The following is a 15,911-nucleotide window of genomic DNA, read 5'->3' as shown; positions in this document are numbered from 1 at the left end:
CGAGGTGTTTGTAAGAATTGGCCGATTCCAACTGTGACTCGTTGGTATTGCAGTCATAAGATACATTTTTCGTTTTGTGAAGTCACAGTTAGACATTTCTGAACAGTTAGAGCAAGTTAGCAGTGTGTGGACCACAGTGAACTCGTAGTGGGCCGGCCGCGGTGGCCCAGCGGTTCTACCCGCTTCTGTCTGGAACCGCGCGACCGCTACGGTCGCAGGTTCGAATCCTGCCTCGGGCATGGATGTGTGTGATGTCCTTAGGTTAGTTAGGTTTAAGTTCTAGAGGACTGATGACGTCAGATGTTAAGTCCCGTAGTGCCCCGAGCCATCTGAACTCGTAGTGGATGGCTATTAATATTGTCTGTAATGTCGTAAATACACAATATGAATAGCAAGGGTGTCAACACAGTTCCTGGGGCACACCCGAAGTTCCGTCAACATCTGTTGGTGGCTCTCAATCAATAACTGCGGTCACAAATTTCGCTTGTGACCCTGTACGATCGTACTTTTGATCATAAGGATAGCCATGGTGCTGGACATAAGCCTTTTGGAAATCGAGGAACAGTACATCTACCTTCAATACTTGGTGTGAGAAAAGTGTTTCCACACGATCGATGTTTTCGAAATCCGTGTGTTTCCACACGATCGATGTTTTCGAAATCGGTGCTGGTTGACATAGAGGAGGTCATTCTCTTCGAAATACCTCTTTCTGTCTGAACGGAGAATGTGTTCGAAAAGACTACAACAAATATACGTGAAGGATATTGGACGGTAGTTTTGTGGATCACTTCTGATACCCTTCTTGTAGATTGATGTGACCTACGTTTTCTTCCAACTTCTGGGCACAGTTTTTGTTCGAGGGATGTACGACACTTTCTAGTTAACTGAGGGGCTGACGCAGGCGCAGTATAGAATTTGGTGGGGATGACGTCAGTTTTAACGAGTAAACTCTTTACTGACTTCATGTGTTAAGCATACAATTTCTCAAAAGATAGGAGGTATTGGTCTAAATTGTATTATAAAAGAACTGTGTTGTTAGCGTTAGAAACAAGCACGGAAATAATTCGTCGACATCAGACACACCAGGTGAGGCGAGACAATTAATTTTCATTTGATTGAGACACAAAGAGGCGTGAATGAAGTTCGATTTTCTACCCGTTGTTTTCTGTTTGATAACACGGTTGCTTACATAGTTGGTGTAATAGCTTCCAGATACATTAAGATGTGGTATACGTAATTAACAGTAACTAATTTCCAGTTCTTAATACTATACTGTAATTCATTTGGTACAACATATCGCATGTATGAAAATTAAAATTTTTTCAGAAATATTTACCATTTTGAACCAGTTAAGCACCGACGTCAGTGCACGCTTGGGCCTTCTTCGAAATGCTCTCGTAATCTGCATCGCCTGTTTCGCACGACAAGCTGTACATCCTCATCTCTTCAATATGTTTATCTGTTTGCGCGGTTTCCGCAGAGTCCACTTCACGCCCGCCGATATGACAGATCTGCCTCCTGCTGCCGCTGGCTAGTTAAAGGCCTCAGTGTGAGAACGAGGCAAAAAAGAAAAAATAAATAAACTGCGGCTGCAGGCGCTCACAGCGGCGGCGAGTCTGTGTTTTGAGGCAGAGCGGCCGACGCGACGCGACGCGATTCGGCAGCGGCAGCACGTAGCAGAATATGCAAGCTGGAAATGTATATGTATTTCAGGCTGCTGATGATGCCCTCATGAATCGAGGCGAAAACAAGCCCGACACAACGAATGCTGTCGTTACTCAATTGCGTAGCTAAGGATGTGGCAGGTGGCGATGTAGGCACGGCATGGTGGGGCGCCGCCAAGGACGGCCCCACGCCGCCTTTGTCTCGCCAGTCCAGTGTCACGGTCCTTCACCCCACTCCGTCCATCGTCCACTGCCGCACTTGTTCCACACGACGCGCCCGAGACTCGCAGGCCTTACACTAGTGCAGGATACACAACCTTCGGTGCGGGTGCCACATGTGCGCAGTCTACAATTGGCGAACGCGGAGGGCACGGGCGGTGGCGCTAGGCAGGAGTGGGGCAGGTAGCGTGACGTGACGAGATACTCCGCGCATTTGCGATAGACACTGTGTCAGGCTGGCGCAGTCGTTAACGCAACTGTCCCGTGAGCAGAAGAGCCTGGGTTCGAGCCCCATTCTGGCACACATTTTCACTCGCTGCCGCCGATTCCGCATAAAGTTCCAGTGCAGCTGATATCATTAGTTTCTTTTCTTCCCTTTCTCCCCGCGCCACCCTCAATTTACATAATATGTATCATAGCTGCGGATTTTGTGTAGTGTCTGTTCTTTTGGACATCTCCGAAACGACAGAGATATACGTATAATTAAATGTAGTGTTTCACTCCTATAAAATTACTGTTTATAGTTAAGCATTCAGGGTACCTTTCCGGCTCAATATTACGTAAAAGTCAACAGTATTTCTTTCAGGCACTGTTTATAATGTATATGTTTTACAGATTTTTTGTTGTTATCAGGTAATGCAGCACACTTTCTAAACAAATTAGAAGTATTTTGAATATTTTTGAACCTGCTTAGGGTTATTAAAAATTACAAAGAAATGGATGCATTTTTTATTTCCAAAATGCTTCCTCAAATTGAGGTATCATTTAATTCAATGTTATACATTTGACGGAGACCAAATTTTTACCAGAAATGCGTGACATGATGGCTCAGGTACTAGACCCATTTAATTACACCTATTACGTATATCACAAGGATAAAAAATATCACATCTTACATTTTAATTTTTAAAATTTTTTCCTAGTAAAAATGTTATTTTTTATTTAATTTAGTTGATCCTACAATAAAGTTTAGGTCTACTACGTAAGTATGGACTATTGCAAGTTTCAGAAAAAAATTAGAGCAATGCTTTATAAACTTTAGGACATATTTGTACCTGAATCCTGAAAAATACAACTTGAGGGAAATTGCGAATCAAGATATTAGTCCAATTAAACTGTGCCTCAGAACATTCCTGAAGCATAGCCTTCATGATGCAGCATTTCTTTATTTTCGAGCATCCTCTTGGCATTCCTTTTAGTACTTCTTGCTTCTTTGGTAACTTAAAGAGCGAATCTTTCAGCTTCATGCACCCGTTGTCTGTCACACGCAAGCAAGTGATCTTCCATATTATAGCCACATTTTATGCCTAAATTTCTCAGGATTTCCAACCTTACTATCACTCCATCATTGAAACATATCCCTGCATGTAGTACACCAACTTTTAATGTATTTAGCCCTACAAAAACGTTCTTGGGTAATCTTTCCCATGGCTGAAACTTTCATTTGTATTCTGAGTGCCCCCATGAAGACATTTCGTAAGCAGAACAGGGTCACTCAGGTCGCTAGAAATTGGTTTTATTTCAGGGCAGGAAGAGAATGCTTGTGGTGGTATATTTGTCCACATTCTTTTGCTTATTGGTAACCACACCAAGAATGTGCTCCTTTAGGGCAAAGTCCATGATCAGGGGGGTCATCTGTGGACAACTTAGGAAAGTAGGTGGCCCACACAGCTTTTCTCATTGCTCTAACATCATTCAGAGGTGCAGTTCGGCTAATGGCCAGTCCATAATAGCTCTGAAGCAGGTCTATTTCAGTTTCTGTCAGTCTGCCTCGGGCAGACAGAAATTTTCCATCAGATAGCGACTTCCCTTTCATTTCTCTTCGTAGCTTCCTCTTTTGCACATGTCCACAACACTCCAGCTTTGTTACCAAGGTATCACTATAAACACTGAACTCATTAATTTTATTGTAAGCTTTAGAGTCCCCATCACTTAGGTACTTCGTATATCTAACGTTATAAACGGTCACCGACCTCTGAAATATTTTTAGAGCTCCATCACACTCCATACGTTCACTGTAACCATCATAATTCTTAGAACACTGATGTCCTTCAGTGTTACCGTGGCAGGTGTGGCAGTACTTATAAACATCGACAACTTTTCCATTCTCCAGAGAAGTTGCACTTACACCACCATGCAAGGAACGATCTCCTCGATGTTGCCACGACCGATCAAGTGGAACAGCAATGTCGTAATATTTACAGTTGCTTCTATTGCACGTTTCATAGATGCTCTATACACAACCGTCAAGGCACCTAAAGTATTTTTATGCACTTGCTGAACATACAGGGGGAGGATGAAGGTCCATCAAACCACAAAACTTTTGAGCAGCCTTTTTTCCTTTTCATTGCATACACTAACTTCAAATTCACATCATATGAATTATGCACAATGTTCGAAGTCATTTTCGTGGTAGTTTTATTGCAGGATTTACACAGAACAACTAATTTTGACGCTAAACCCTTCCTGATGCTTTGGTGTTCAGTTACTACAGCCTACGCCACCACATTGTTTACATTTTAGCACTTCCTTTATCAAAGAACGTAAGATGCCCACATCAACAACAAAAAATCCATTCCAAACAGCGTCATTGTTAACACAAACATTTGAATCAGCAGGAATCGTGCCATGTGGGAGTTTCTTCCCTGAAGAACTTATACATAGGTTACTTTCAATAGTGTGTTTCGACAGTTTGTTTCTGAACTTGTTACCGCGGAATTTCCTTTTATTGAGTTTCTTGATGCGTGGCATAGTTCGTATTTGTTGCTCACTAAAGGTTATAAACTTCGACAAATATATGTAGCACTTGGGCAACAAACTTTAAGTAATACTTGAACAAACCGCTTCATCGAAACAAAAGTAAATACTAGATAATCATTTACAGACACTAGAAACCTGCACTGTTACCAATATATACAATGTATCATACGTATAATAGCTGGAAACATAAAGTTCACAGTTCTTTTCGAAATAATACTGGTTTCTGTAACAGGAATAAAGGGGGCGTGGCGGCATGCATGACCATAACTTTAAAATTTGGTATATATAGGTCATTTTTCATTTGAAACCCTATGATGTATACATCAATGTAATCACGAAAAACTATAGAGTTTAATAAAGTCATAAAAAATTGTGATTTTTCCACTATTTATAAGTACCATGCATCCTTAAATGAAGTAGGTGAAGAACATGTATGAAATGATTATACCACGTCGATCTGCAGTGGACTCTATTAGGAGGTAAATTGTGGTGTAAGCAGTGTGCGATTTGCAGGGGGGGTGGGGGGTGGGAATTCTCTCTCTCCCCCCCCCCCCCCCCCCTCTGGCTTTAGTTTATGCATCCCAACCTGGGATGTTTATTTTCCATGCACTGGAGTAAAACTTTACATATAATTTAAAATTGTGGAGCCGAACACTGAAAGTTTTTAATACAGTGTTACTTTTAATACTGTTAATTTTGAAAAAGTGTTATTTAGTAGTTAAGAATTTCAAAACATTTAGAACTAGATCGTCATTCTCATGTTGTCATTGTTGCTTTGGTCAAGGTGCGTCATCCGTTTACTTGCGAGCTTGCGAGGGAAGTAGCGTGGCAGTCGTGCCGCAGAGTTGGGTGAGCTGGGGGCTGAAGTTCCCACACAGGGTGGCGACCGGCCCGCTACCTGTGCGAACATTTACCGTTAGGCCACCTTTTGGCAACGGTATGGCGCGGACTACCGCGCCTGGGACGAAAGTACACATTACTAAATAACGCACCATCGTCTGCTTCTAGTTCCTGGGATACTATTTCGTGGACCTCCTTCAAATACTCTTATCTTCCACCATCGTTTTCTTTTCCTTTGCTTTTCATTTCCGTTGTTAGCTACATGTACAAGTACCAAGTAGGCCGCCGCTGCGACACTTTATCATCCTGTATACTGCAAACCCGACACATGTGTGGCACAAATTCTGTAGCTTCGGTATAAATTAACCTGCCGCAAGCAACGTACGCCACATTTCCGTAGCATGCCACAATGTTGCAAGACGTTGCCCCAGCGTAAACGAGGCTTTAGAGCCAGGTCTGTATTGTATGGTGGATGTGATGTGTTGCGTACGAAACTAAAACCCGCAATCAGATCCAAACGTCGTGGAAGAGGTGTCATCCTGCAGCAAGATAACGCTCGCCCACATTCTGCCAAACGGACAGCCGACGCAATAAAGGAGTTGACATTCGAGGTACTGGAACATCCACCATACAGTACAGACCTTGCTCCAAGCGATTTTCACATGTTTGGACCCTTAACGGAAGCACTAAGGGGAAGAAGATTTGAAAGTGATGAAGACGTCATTGCTGCGGTAAACAATTGGTTACAGATGCAACCGACAAACGTATTTTCTGATTAAATAAAAAAAAAAGAAGTCGTAAAACGTCGTGAAAACTGCATTGAAGTCCAGGGAGGTTACGTAGAAAAATAACGCATGTTTCAGTTTTCTATCATCAGAATAAGTACAACTTTTCACAAATGTACCTTTACTTTTTGAATTCCCCTCGTATACCTGTATGTAGATGATTTTGTAAATAAGCTTTACCTATAATGTACTTTTAGAGATATAACAAAGGATGGCTTTTCTGATAGTGCATACGCGTGAATAGTGAGTTTCGGCATTAATATCTGTTTATAAGCAATTGTTTAACCGTGGGTAACGCCACGGTCCAAGCTAGTAACATATGTAATTATACTAACCCCGTAAGACATCCCCCCCCACCCCCCCCCCCCCCCCACCCCACTGGTAAAAGCACAAATCGCACACTGGGTGTTAGAGAGTTGGAAATGAAGGGTTGGAGGCTGGAAGTGTGGAGGAAGCTAGGTCGCTGGATTGCGGTCATCAGTTGCTTCCTTTGTAGGTCTGGAAAATGAAGAGCGAGCGGTCAGTTCCACATTGTCTCTACCGCGGTACGTCACAAAAAGCAACAGAAAAAGGGTTTTCACAAAGTTGTACCAACCATTCCGCATATCTGCTTACGAGTCACTGCCGACGCAGTGTCCAGATATGGACCAGTGTGTTTATTTTCCACAGAGTGCGTTGCGACGTCAAGGAATTCAGATATGTATTACCAATAATATGAACGCACGTGTACAGAATCTGGGTAAATCTGTGCACACTGTTCTCGAGCTGTACGCCAGCTGCGGGGACTTCCCCCACAGGCTGACTACGCCTCCCCAGCATTCTCCTTTCTAGCTCCCTCGTGTGAGTAGACAAAATAACTTCACCCAGCTCGTGTTTATGTAGTGGAGTTACTTGCATTGTGTTAAACAAATATACATTTGCAGTTGTTTAATGAGCTATTGCGTAAAAAGAAAGCTCAATAACTGGAGCAACCACACTGAACAACCTGCCACAAGTACGTATTCGGCAGCGTCTATTTCATTGTATCCATTATCAATGGCCAGAACGCTTTACGCAGTTTGACGGGATCACTTGCATCACCCCAACATCTAACAGGGCATTTCATATCTAGTCACACAGGTCTAGACTGAATGTGGCACATCACTATTTCAAAGTTTGCTGAAAAAAAGATATGTTGAAGTTGCACGTGATACCTCTCCAAAACTACAATGTTTTGTTTTTCTGGTGATTTATTTAAATGCTACACACCTCTCTTAATGAGAGTATATGCGAAAACGTCGTAATGAAAGCGAAAATTGAAAATATTGTAATAAAGAAACCAAAACTGAGAGATTTAAATTTATTTTCAATGAATACTTTGTTCCCAATACTATGAGACTCGATAAATACACTTCTGAGCCTTTTTTTTTCATTTTGTGGGAAAATAAATTATGAAAATTTGTAACTTTTTACGAATTTCAAAATTATTGCTGTTGTGGTCATCGCATTGAATAACATCGGGTATAGGCAACAACCCTGTCTCACTTCTTTCTCAACCACTGCTTCTCTTTCGTGTCCCTTCACTCTTATAACTCCATCTGTATTCTGTACAAATTGTAAATAGTCTTAAGCTCGCTGTATTTTGCACCTGTCACCTCCAGAATTTGAAGCAGAGTATTCCAGTCGACATTGTCAAAAGCTTTCTCTAAGTCTACAAATGCTACAAACGTAGGTTTGTCTTTCCTAAACCTGTCTTCCAAGACAATTCGAAGGATCAGTATTGCCTTGTGTATTACTAAATTTCCACGGAATCCAACCAGATCTTCTACCAGTTTTTCCATTCGTCTGTAAAGAATTCGTGTTAGAATTTTGCAGCCATGACTTATTAAACTGATAGTTCGGTAATTTTCACACCTGTCAACACCTGCGTTGTTTGAGACTGGAATTACTATATTCTTCTCGAAGTCTGATGCTATTTCGCCTGTCTCATACATCTTGCTCACCAGATGGTAGACTTTTGTCAAGGCTGGCTCTCCCAAGGGTATCAGTAGTTCTAATGGAATGTTGTCTACTCCTGGGACCTTGTTTCGACTTAGGTTTTTCAGTACTCTGTTAAATTCTTCACGCAGTATCATATTTCCCATTTGATCTTCATCTACGTCCTTTTCCATTTCCATAATATCGCTGTCAACTCCATCGCCCTTGTATAGATCCTCTATATACTCCTTCCACCTTTCTGGTTTCCTTTCTTTGCTGCTTAGAACTGGGTTTCCATCTAAGCTCCTGATATTCATGCAAGTGGTTCTCTTCTCTCCAAAGGTCTCTTTAATTTTCCTGTATACAGTATCTAACTTACCCCTAGTGATATATGCCTCTACATCCTCACATTTTTCCTCTAGCCATCCCTGATTAGCAATTTTGCGCTTCCTGTCGATCTCATTTTTGAGATGTTTTTATTCCTTTTTGCCTGCTTCATTTACTGCATTTTATATTTTCTCCTTTCATCAATTAAATTTAATATCCCTTCTGTTATCCAAGGATTTCTACTAGCCCTCGTCTTTTTACCTACTTGATCCTCTGCTGCCTTCACTATTTCATGTCTCAAAGCTACCCATCCTTCTTCTACTGTATTTCTTTCCCCTGTTCTTGTCAGTCGTTCCCTAATGCTCTCTCTGAAACACTCTACTATCTCTGATTATTTCAGTTTATGCAGGTCCCATCTCCTTAAATTCCCACCTTTTGCAGTTTCTTCAGTTTTAATCTGCAGTTCATAACCAATAAATTGCGGTCATAGTCCACATCTGCCCCTGGAAATGTCTTACAATTTAAAATCGGGTTCCTAATCTCTGTCCTACCATTATATAATCTATCTGAAACCTTCCACTGTCTCCAGGCCTTTTCCACGTATACAGCTTTCTTTTATGCTTCTTAAACCAAGTTTTAGCTATGATTAAGTTACGCTCTGTGCAAAATTCTACTAGGCGGCTTCCTCTTTCATTCCTTACCCCCCCCCCCCCCCCCAAGTTCATATTCACTTACTACTTTTCCTTCCCTTCCTTTTCCTGCTATCGAATTCCAGTCCCCCATTGCTGTTAAATTTTCGCCTCCATTAACTATATGAATAATTTCTTTTATCTCATCATACATTTCTTCAGTCTCTTCTTCAGCTACTTGAATATAAACTTGTACTACTGCAGTAGGCGTGCGCTTCGTGTCTATCTTGGCCACAATAATGCGTTCACTATGCTGGTCGTAGTAGCTCATCCGCCCTTATATTGTTTTATTCATTATTAAACCTACTCCTGCATTACCCCTATTTGATTTTGTATTTATAACCGTGTATTCACCTAACAGAAGTCCTGTTCCACCTGCCACCGAACTTCACTAATTCCCACGATATCTAACTTCAACCTATCCATTTCCTTTTTTAAATTTTCTCACCTACCTGCCCGATTAAGCGATCTGACATTCCACTCCGATCCGCAGAACGCCAGTTTTGTTTCTCTTGATAACGACGTCCTCCTTAGTAGTCCCTGCCTAGAGATCCGAATGGGGGATTATTTTACCTCCAGACTATTTTACCCAAGAGGACGCCATCATCGTTTAACTGTACAGTAAAGCTGCATGCCCTCTGGAAAAATTACGGCCGTAGTTTCCCCTTGCTTTCAAAGTTTCGCAGTACCAGCACAGCAAGACCGTTTTGGGCTGACGTTACAAGGCCAGGTCAGTGAGTCATCCAGACTGTTGCCCATGCAACTACTGAAAAGGCCGCTGCCCCTCTTCAGCCTTATTTCAGCGCATTCCTGGCCCTAACACTCATCTTTCTCTGTGAATTCCCTCGTTCTAATCTAATGAACAAAACAAGTCGCAACAGTGAGTCAGGCAGAATGCTGTGCACTCAGGTTACGTTCATTTCAGTGTTTGATTCCAAGTGTGTCCGTGTGCAAAATTGTGCATTTCGGTTGTGTTTCGCTATGGGACCTATTGCTCGAACAACATTACAGAAAAGTTTGGAAGTTCTGTCCTCAATGTAAAGGGTGTAATTGCTGAAAGTGCGAAATTAATGCATAGTTAGCAGACATTAAAAAGCTAATAAAACACAGAAACACAGCGAATTTTCGGATCCTTCCGAAAGTTTTCGGCAACAGAAGCTTTCTTTTAAGAGAGACTAAAACAAATGCTAATACATTATCGGAAGCAGGAATCTGCATGTTCGTTGCTGAAAACAGTTAAATTCTTTCGTGTGACCACATGTCAGAATTGTGTAAAAAAAAAAAAAATAATTTTCAGGGGGCAAATGTGTGAGAGAAATCCAGTTCCACAGAACTGAGTGCAGAGAAATGTGTTAGTTGCACACTTTTCGGAAATATTGCGTCAAGATATTGGTGAAAATGTATTGAGCTTAATTTTAGATGAATCAACATATATCCGTTACAAAACTACTCGTCGTTTGTATACGCTGTTTCAGCGTCTCAGTGCAAAAATTAGTGTGTACGTTCGTGGGTTTGCTGGAATTCGAATCTGGCACAGCTGAAGCCTGTGATAAGTTATATGTGTGTTACTTAGAACCAATCGTACAGGAAACGCAAAAGATAACCGAGGTTTTTGATAGTGAGAAGATTGACTCTACAAAATTACTCCGGGATTTGAAAAACGTCATCCAGTCAGTGATTCGGAGAATTACAATACCTGCAGCGAAAATAATATCCAGACTGGTTATATTGATTCTTATGTAGATGCTAAACCGTACAATACGGTATGAATTTGAGAAAAATTTCAAAAATTAAACTCAGCCGTGAAACTGGAAATCTCCCTCGTAAACGGTGCATAGATTTCACAATAGCACTCAACCGAAGAACTAAGAAATGGGCTTCCTAATGGCATTCACACCCCGAAGAAAATTAGCATATTTTCAGCAAACGAAGTTCTCGAGTCTCTTATAAAGAACCGATGATTACTGAATTGAATGAAATATTTGGTTGTACTAAGCCCGACGTAATTGAATGAGTCATTAGTTAGTGACGGAATATCAGTTTCATAAAATGGCGAACAGTAGTTTTACAGTGGATTTTTCGGCTAAAGTAGGTGCTTGTAAAGATTCCACAGGCACGAATTTCTTTCAAGAGTTACGGTGTGTCTGAATTGACAGTGTTAAGGGTCCCCCATTCAATACAGATACGAAGAGGGTTTTCAGTCAAATGAGCATTGTGAAATCAAAATTGCGTAATAGGATGAATATCGATACTGTGAACTCTGCTCCCGCCCGTACAGCCAGCTGACGAGGCCGCTGCGCTGGGCGCATTCCCCTAGTCCTAGACCTAGTCCTTCTCACACAGCTTCCGCGGCTGCGAACGCTGCCCTGTACAGTTACTTGCTGCAGTAGCTGTACAGTCGTGCACGTAAGAGGCGCCATAGTAAATAAGGATTTAACTACAGCTATTTCTATGGTTAAATGCACCGTTGCAGTCTAGCAACTTCCAGAGATGGGACCACTAGAGCCGCCCACCTGGCTCCTGCGGATTTGTGCCGGTAGTCTAAATGCTGACCCTTTCAACTGTCGCAAGTAAAACCCGGGTCCTCTTCTCTCGGTGAACACTCCTTCCAGCCAGCCCTGATACGACATGCCGCTCGCCGTAGAGCACTGGCATACACCCAGTCGCTTAAAAACCGGAAGAGGTCAAATGAGAATTGTGCGTCCGCGCACGGGAACGCACTTCGGAGTCTGTCAGTGTCCTCGTATTTGGATAGTGCGTCGATCGCGGAGGATGACGACGTCCCGCTTTGTTATCGACACTTCAGACGAGCAGGCAGCGCGCGACTCGCCAGTTGGGCGCGCCAGCCTGCCGGCCTACCAGCTGCCGACCGCGGGCTCGCTCCGCGCCGCGCCACGCCGCTGCTGCGCAACACCGGCCACTGTCACAGGAGGCGGCGTCAAGAGTACAGCGTGTAGTCCTGAATCGGTACAAGTCGGTAAACGTCGGGAGGCTTCGGTAGGCACGCAGTTTCTACTGCTGCCAACATTACGTAGCTGACTTGTGTTGCACAAGGTAGCCATTGTCGTCTGCTTCGTTATTGTTTTGCGCTCTACTGTTCTGCGTGTTTTTGTTGTGCAGTTGTGCTAAAAAGAAATCTCGGAAAGTTGTTGACCGATTGATTTAACATTTTGGCACAACGTTTTGTAGGAATACTCCCGTGGTTTAACACCTTTGCGAAACGTATTGCGAATAGTGTTAGTAGTGAAGAAATAATAGAACAGAACGTCATGCCTGACGCGACACTTTTTCAAGCATCTCGATGTTTACCAAGTCATATCTCCTGAATTATATGTCGTAAAGAGACATAAATTTGCCGGCGCGTTTACTGATATATGTGGATACTGTATGCGAAATATGTTGCGATTAGAGTTAATAGTAACGAAATAATACATTAAAACGTCATGCCTATTGCGGCAGATTTTCATTATTTTGTGGGGGGTGTCAGCGAGGGTTTGTTGCTAGTCGCTAAGTGCTCTCATTCTCAAATAGTGGATGCATAAATCTGGGCATTTTCCCGCGGTGGCATCTCATTGTTTATGACGTCATATCTACTCAAGAATGTGTCCTTTTTTTCGGCTAGGAACCTTCGTGGGCGTACGGAGAACAAATCACCAAAATTTCATCGCAATCGGATGAATGGTTTGTGAGCGCATAGTAGACAGACATACATACATACATTCATTTATATATATATATATATATAATGTTTCCTTCCATTATATATATATATATATATATATATATATATATATATATATATATATATATATATATATATATATGACAATTTCAGTTTTGTTTACGAACAACATTTAAAGCGAGTTTTATTTCCGAGCCTTTCGTCTGCTTTCGTGTAAGCGTGACGCACAATTTGTAGTGCCAGCACTCCTGTAGGATCTACATCTACATCTACATCTATACTCCGCGAGCCACCTTACGGTGTGTGGCGGAGGGTACTTATTGTACCACTATCTGATCCCCCCTTCCCTGTTCCATTCACGAATTGTGCGTGGGAAGAACGACTGCTTGTAAGTCTCCGTATTTGCTCTAATTTCTCGGATCTTTTCGTTGTGATCATTACGCGAGATATATGTGGGCGGTAGTAATATGTTGCCCATCTCTTCCCGGAATGTGCTCTCTCGTAATTTCGATAATAAACCTCTCCGTATTGCGTAACGCCTTGCTTGAAGTGTCCGCCACTGGAGCTTGTTCAGCATCTCCGTAACGCTCTCGCGCTGACTAAATGTCCCCATGACGAATCGCGCTGCTTTTCGCTGGATCATGTCTATCTCTTCTATTAATCCAACCTGGTAAGGGATCTTACAATTAAACACACTGTACGCCGCGCCTTCCGTGCAGCCTCAGAAACAAATGTTACAACATTTTTGTGGTACTGTCGCACGAACGGAACTGAACTGTGAACAACGGCGATGGCATTCTTTGTGCGCTTCTGGTACTTACGAGCTTTTATATTGTCGAGTAATTGCCGTACTCGAAATGTGCTTGCCGGTATGATCCATCCAATCATTGAACTGAAACGTACCATCCCATCTAGTGAAAAAGAATCAGTCAGTTTCGACTGGTCATCTTTTGGTTACTTTCCGTATCACGGTCTCTGAAATATTTTTTGACTCCTATTCCATCGAAATGCCAGACTGTGTGTGTCGCATATTCCAGTGCTCGCAATTTTCACGTTGTTTCCACTGAAACTGACGCTATAGCTAAATACGTAATGTTACTAAAAGAAACTGACGTAATCATTATAAAGCCTTATCGAGTCGATATTTTCCTACGCAACATTTCAATGATAGAACAACGTTATGTGTTGCTGTCCAAAATTCAGGTATAATTTACAAATGACGGCATATTTTTAGAACAAGGCGAGGCGTAATCACCAACCATCTCTAGTTTTAGAGACTTAATGAGCCACAAAATGGTCGGTTTGCTCTCTGTTAGAGTTCGTCCTACCTAACTGTGACACAGTCCTCGAGTCTTCGGCGGCAGCTGGTGGAGAAAGTGAAGCTCCGAACGTCAGTACAGTTACTCTGACCGTGGCACGTTGCATTAGGATGTCGGTTTCTGCGGTGCACCCGACTAACACTCGCTTCCCACGCACCTGAGTCAGCCCCAGCGAGTGAGCAGTCGACGCCTCCGCCGCCGCTCATTACTACCTTCCTGCATCCCCAGTCTGCCTCTCACATGTACGGGATACCTGTCAGCTCAGCTGACGTGTGTTGTAACTTGCATTTTTGTTGACAGCCGCAACGGACGTGGCGGATGTATGGGTTTGTTTATCTGTTTGCACTCACGTCGATGTCGTACGAATCCTTGACCACCATTTCACAGCTATGTCATCACGGAGCTCCTGCAGAGTGATCTACACAAAATAATAGTATCTCCCCAGCACCTGTCCGCCGACCACATCAAAGTCTTCCTCTACCAGATCCTCAGAGGTAAGAAATAATCAACGTATTTTTCCTCACATTAGCTGTAAGTTCTTTTCTTGTGAATTAAATTGGGAAAAAAATTGTAGGTCGTAAAATTAATTCAATGTCTGAGTGGTGACGCAGTAAATACAGCAAGAAGTCACTTTCTGACAGTGATTTTTGCCATGTGCACCCCGTCTACACCGTTTTTGCACGTTCGCTGCAGCTTTAGAGATTGTGCAGCTGTTGGGGATGGTACGAGTATGTTTGCAGGGTGAAATGAAAAACTTCGAGACACGCGCTTAAAGAAATTTAATTACACTGCACGCTAAACGTTAGGCGTGCACTCGAAGCAATGCAGCACAAACCAGCTCAGAAACATATAATCGTCACTAACTGACAGTTGCTGTCCTTACTGCGTCACATGTTTCATAAACACTCACGGAGTTCATCCGAGTAGTAGCATAAGGGGATTCCGAGGACAGTTGTGATATAAAACTGCTGTACAAAATAATTGAATTGATCAATCAGTTCCCCCCACCCCCACCCCCACCACCAGATGACGTCAAGTGTTTTCCCGTGCCGCGTCCCGTCACCATCCCCACCTCTCCCCCTCGCCGACCGCCGTATTGCCAGGAATTTCCAGTTTTGCCGGGAACTTCCAAAATGGCAGCAATTTCTTTGTCCACGGATGTGCTGACGTCCCACCCCACACTCCACCCGGCAATTGGTGGGAAATTCAAAATGGCGGTTGGCCTTTCTGGGAGTAGAATGCCGGGCCTTCTGAACGGGAAAACCAAGTCCACCTTCCAGTACACGGAAACAGTCCACATGCAGCAGGGGACGGTTAGGTTAGTGTACTTTATGTATTTTGGTTGGGAAACTGAAGTAAAAATCGGTCCTAATTACACAAAAATACGCATAGCGCTACGCAATGAGAAAAGAAAACCTTCTGTTATCCTGATGGGAAAAAAGTTCACAATATCATTCGAAACTAGTGGCAGACGTACTAAAACTCTACCCTTCACCTACAAGCTATCTTTATTTTTGTTGGGAATTTAGTTCAGCTGACGAGAAGCTTGTGTTGGCCATTTACCAGTGTAAGCGTCCAGCTGGGCACCGTGGCCGCCGCTGTTTGACGTCTCGCCTCCCGCTGCGCTGCTCCTCGCTCACCCTGCCAACACACGCTGCCACAAACGATGG

General features: G+C 42.9%; 1 protein-coding gene across 3 annotated transcripts in view; it reads left to right on the top strand.

Annotated features, from left to right (window-relative positions):
* Window positions 1-15,911, top strand: part of LOC124545798 (serine/threonine-protein kinase NLK) — a 443,318-nt gene that overhangs the window by 356,850 nt on the left and 70,557 nt on the right. For all 3 annotated transcript variants that reach the window (XR_006967642.1, XM_047124747.1, XM_047124758.1), the window contains exon 4: window positions 14,629-14,735. Coding sequence is in view for 2 of the 3 variants with exons in the window: in XM_047124747.1 (XP_046980703.1) it covers window positions 14,629-14,735 (107 nt within the window). In the remaining variant the exon portion in view is untranslated. The remainder of the gene's footprint in view (window positions 1-14,628; window positions 14,736-15,911) is intronic.

Source organism: Schistocerca americana, chromosome 1 (genome assembly GCF_021461395.2).
Source record: "Schistocerca americana isolate TAMUIC-IGC-003095 chromosome 1, iqSchAmer2.1, whole genome shotgun sequence".
NCBI classification, from domain to species: domain Eukaryota; kingdom Metazoa; phylum Arthropoda; class Insecta; order Orthoptera; family Acrididae; genus Schistocerca; species Schistocerca americana.
The sequence above is the reverse complement of the archived record's forward strand: the minus strand, read 5'-3'. Positions and strand labels throughout refer to the sequence as shown.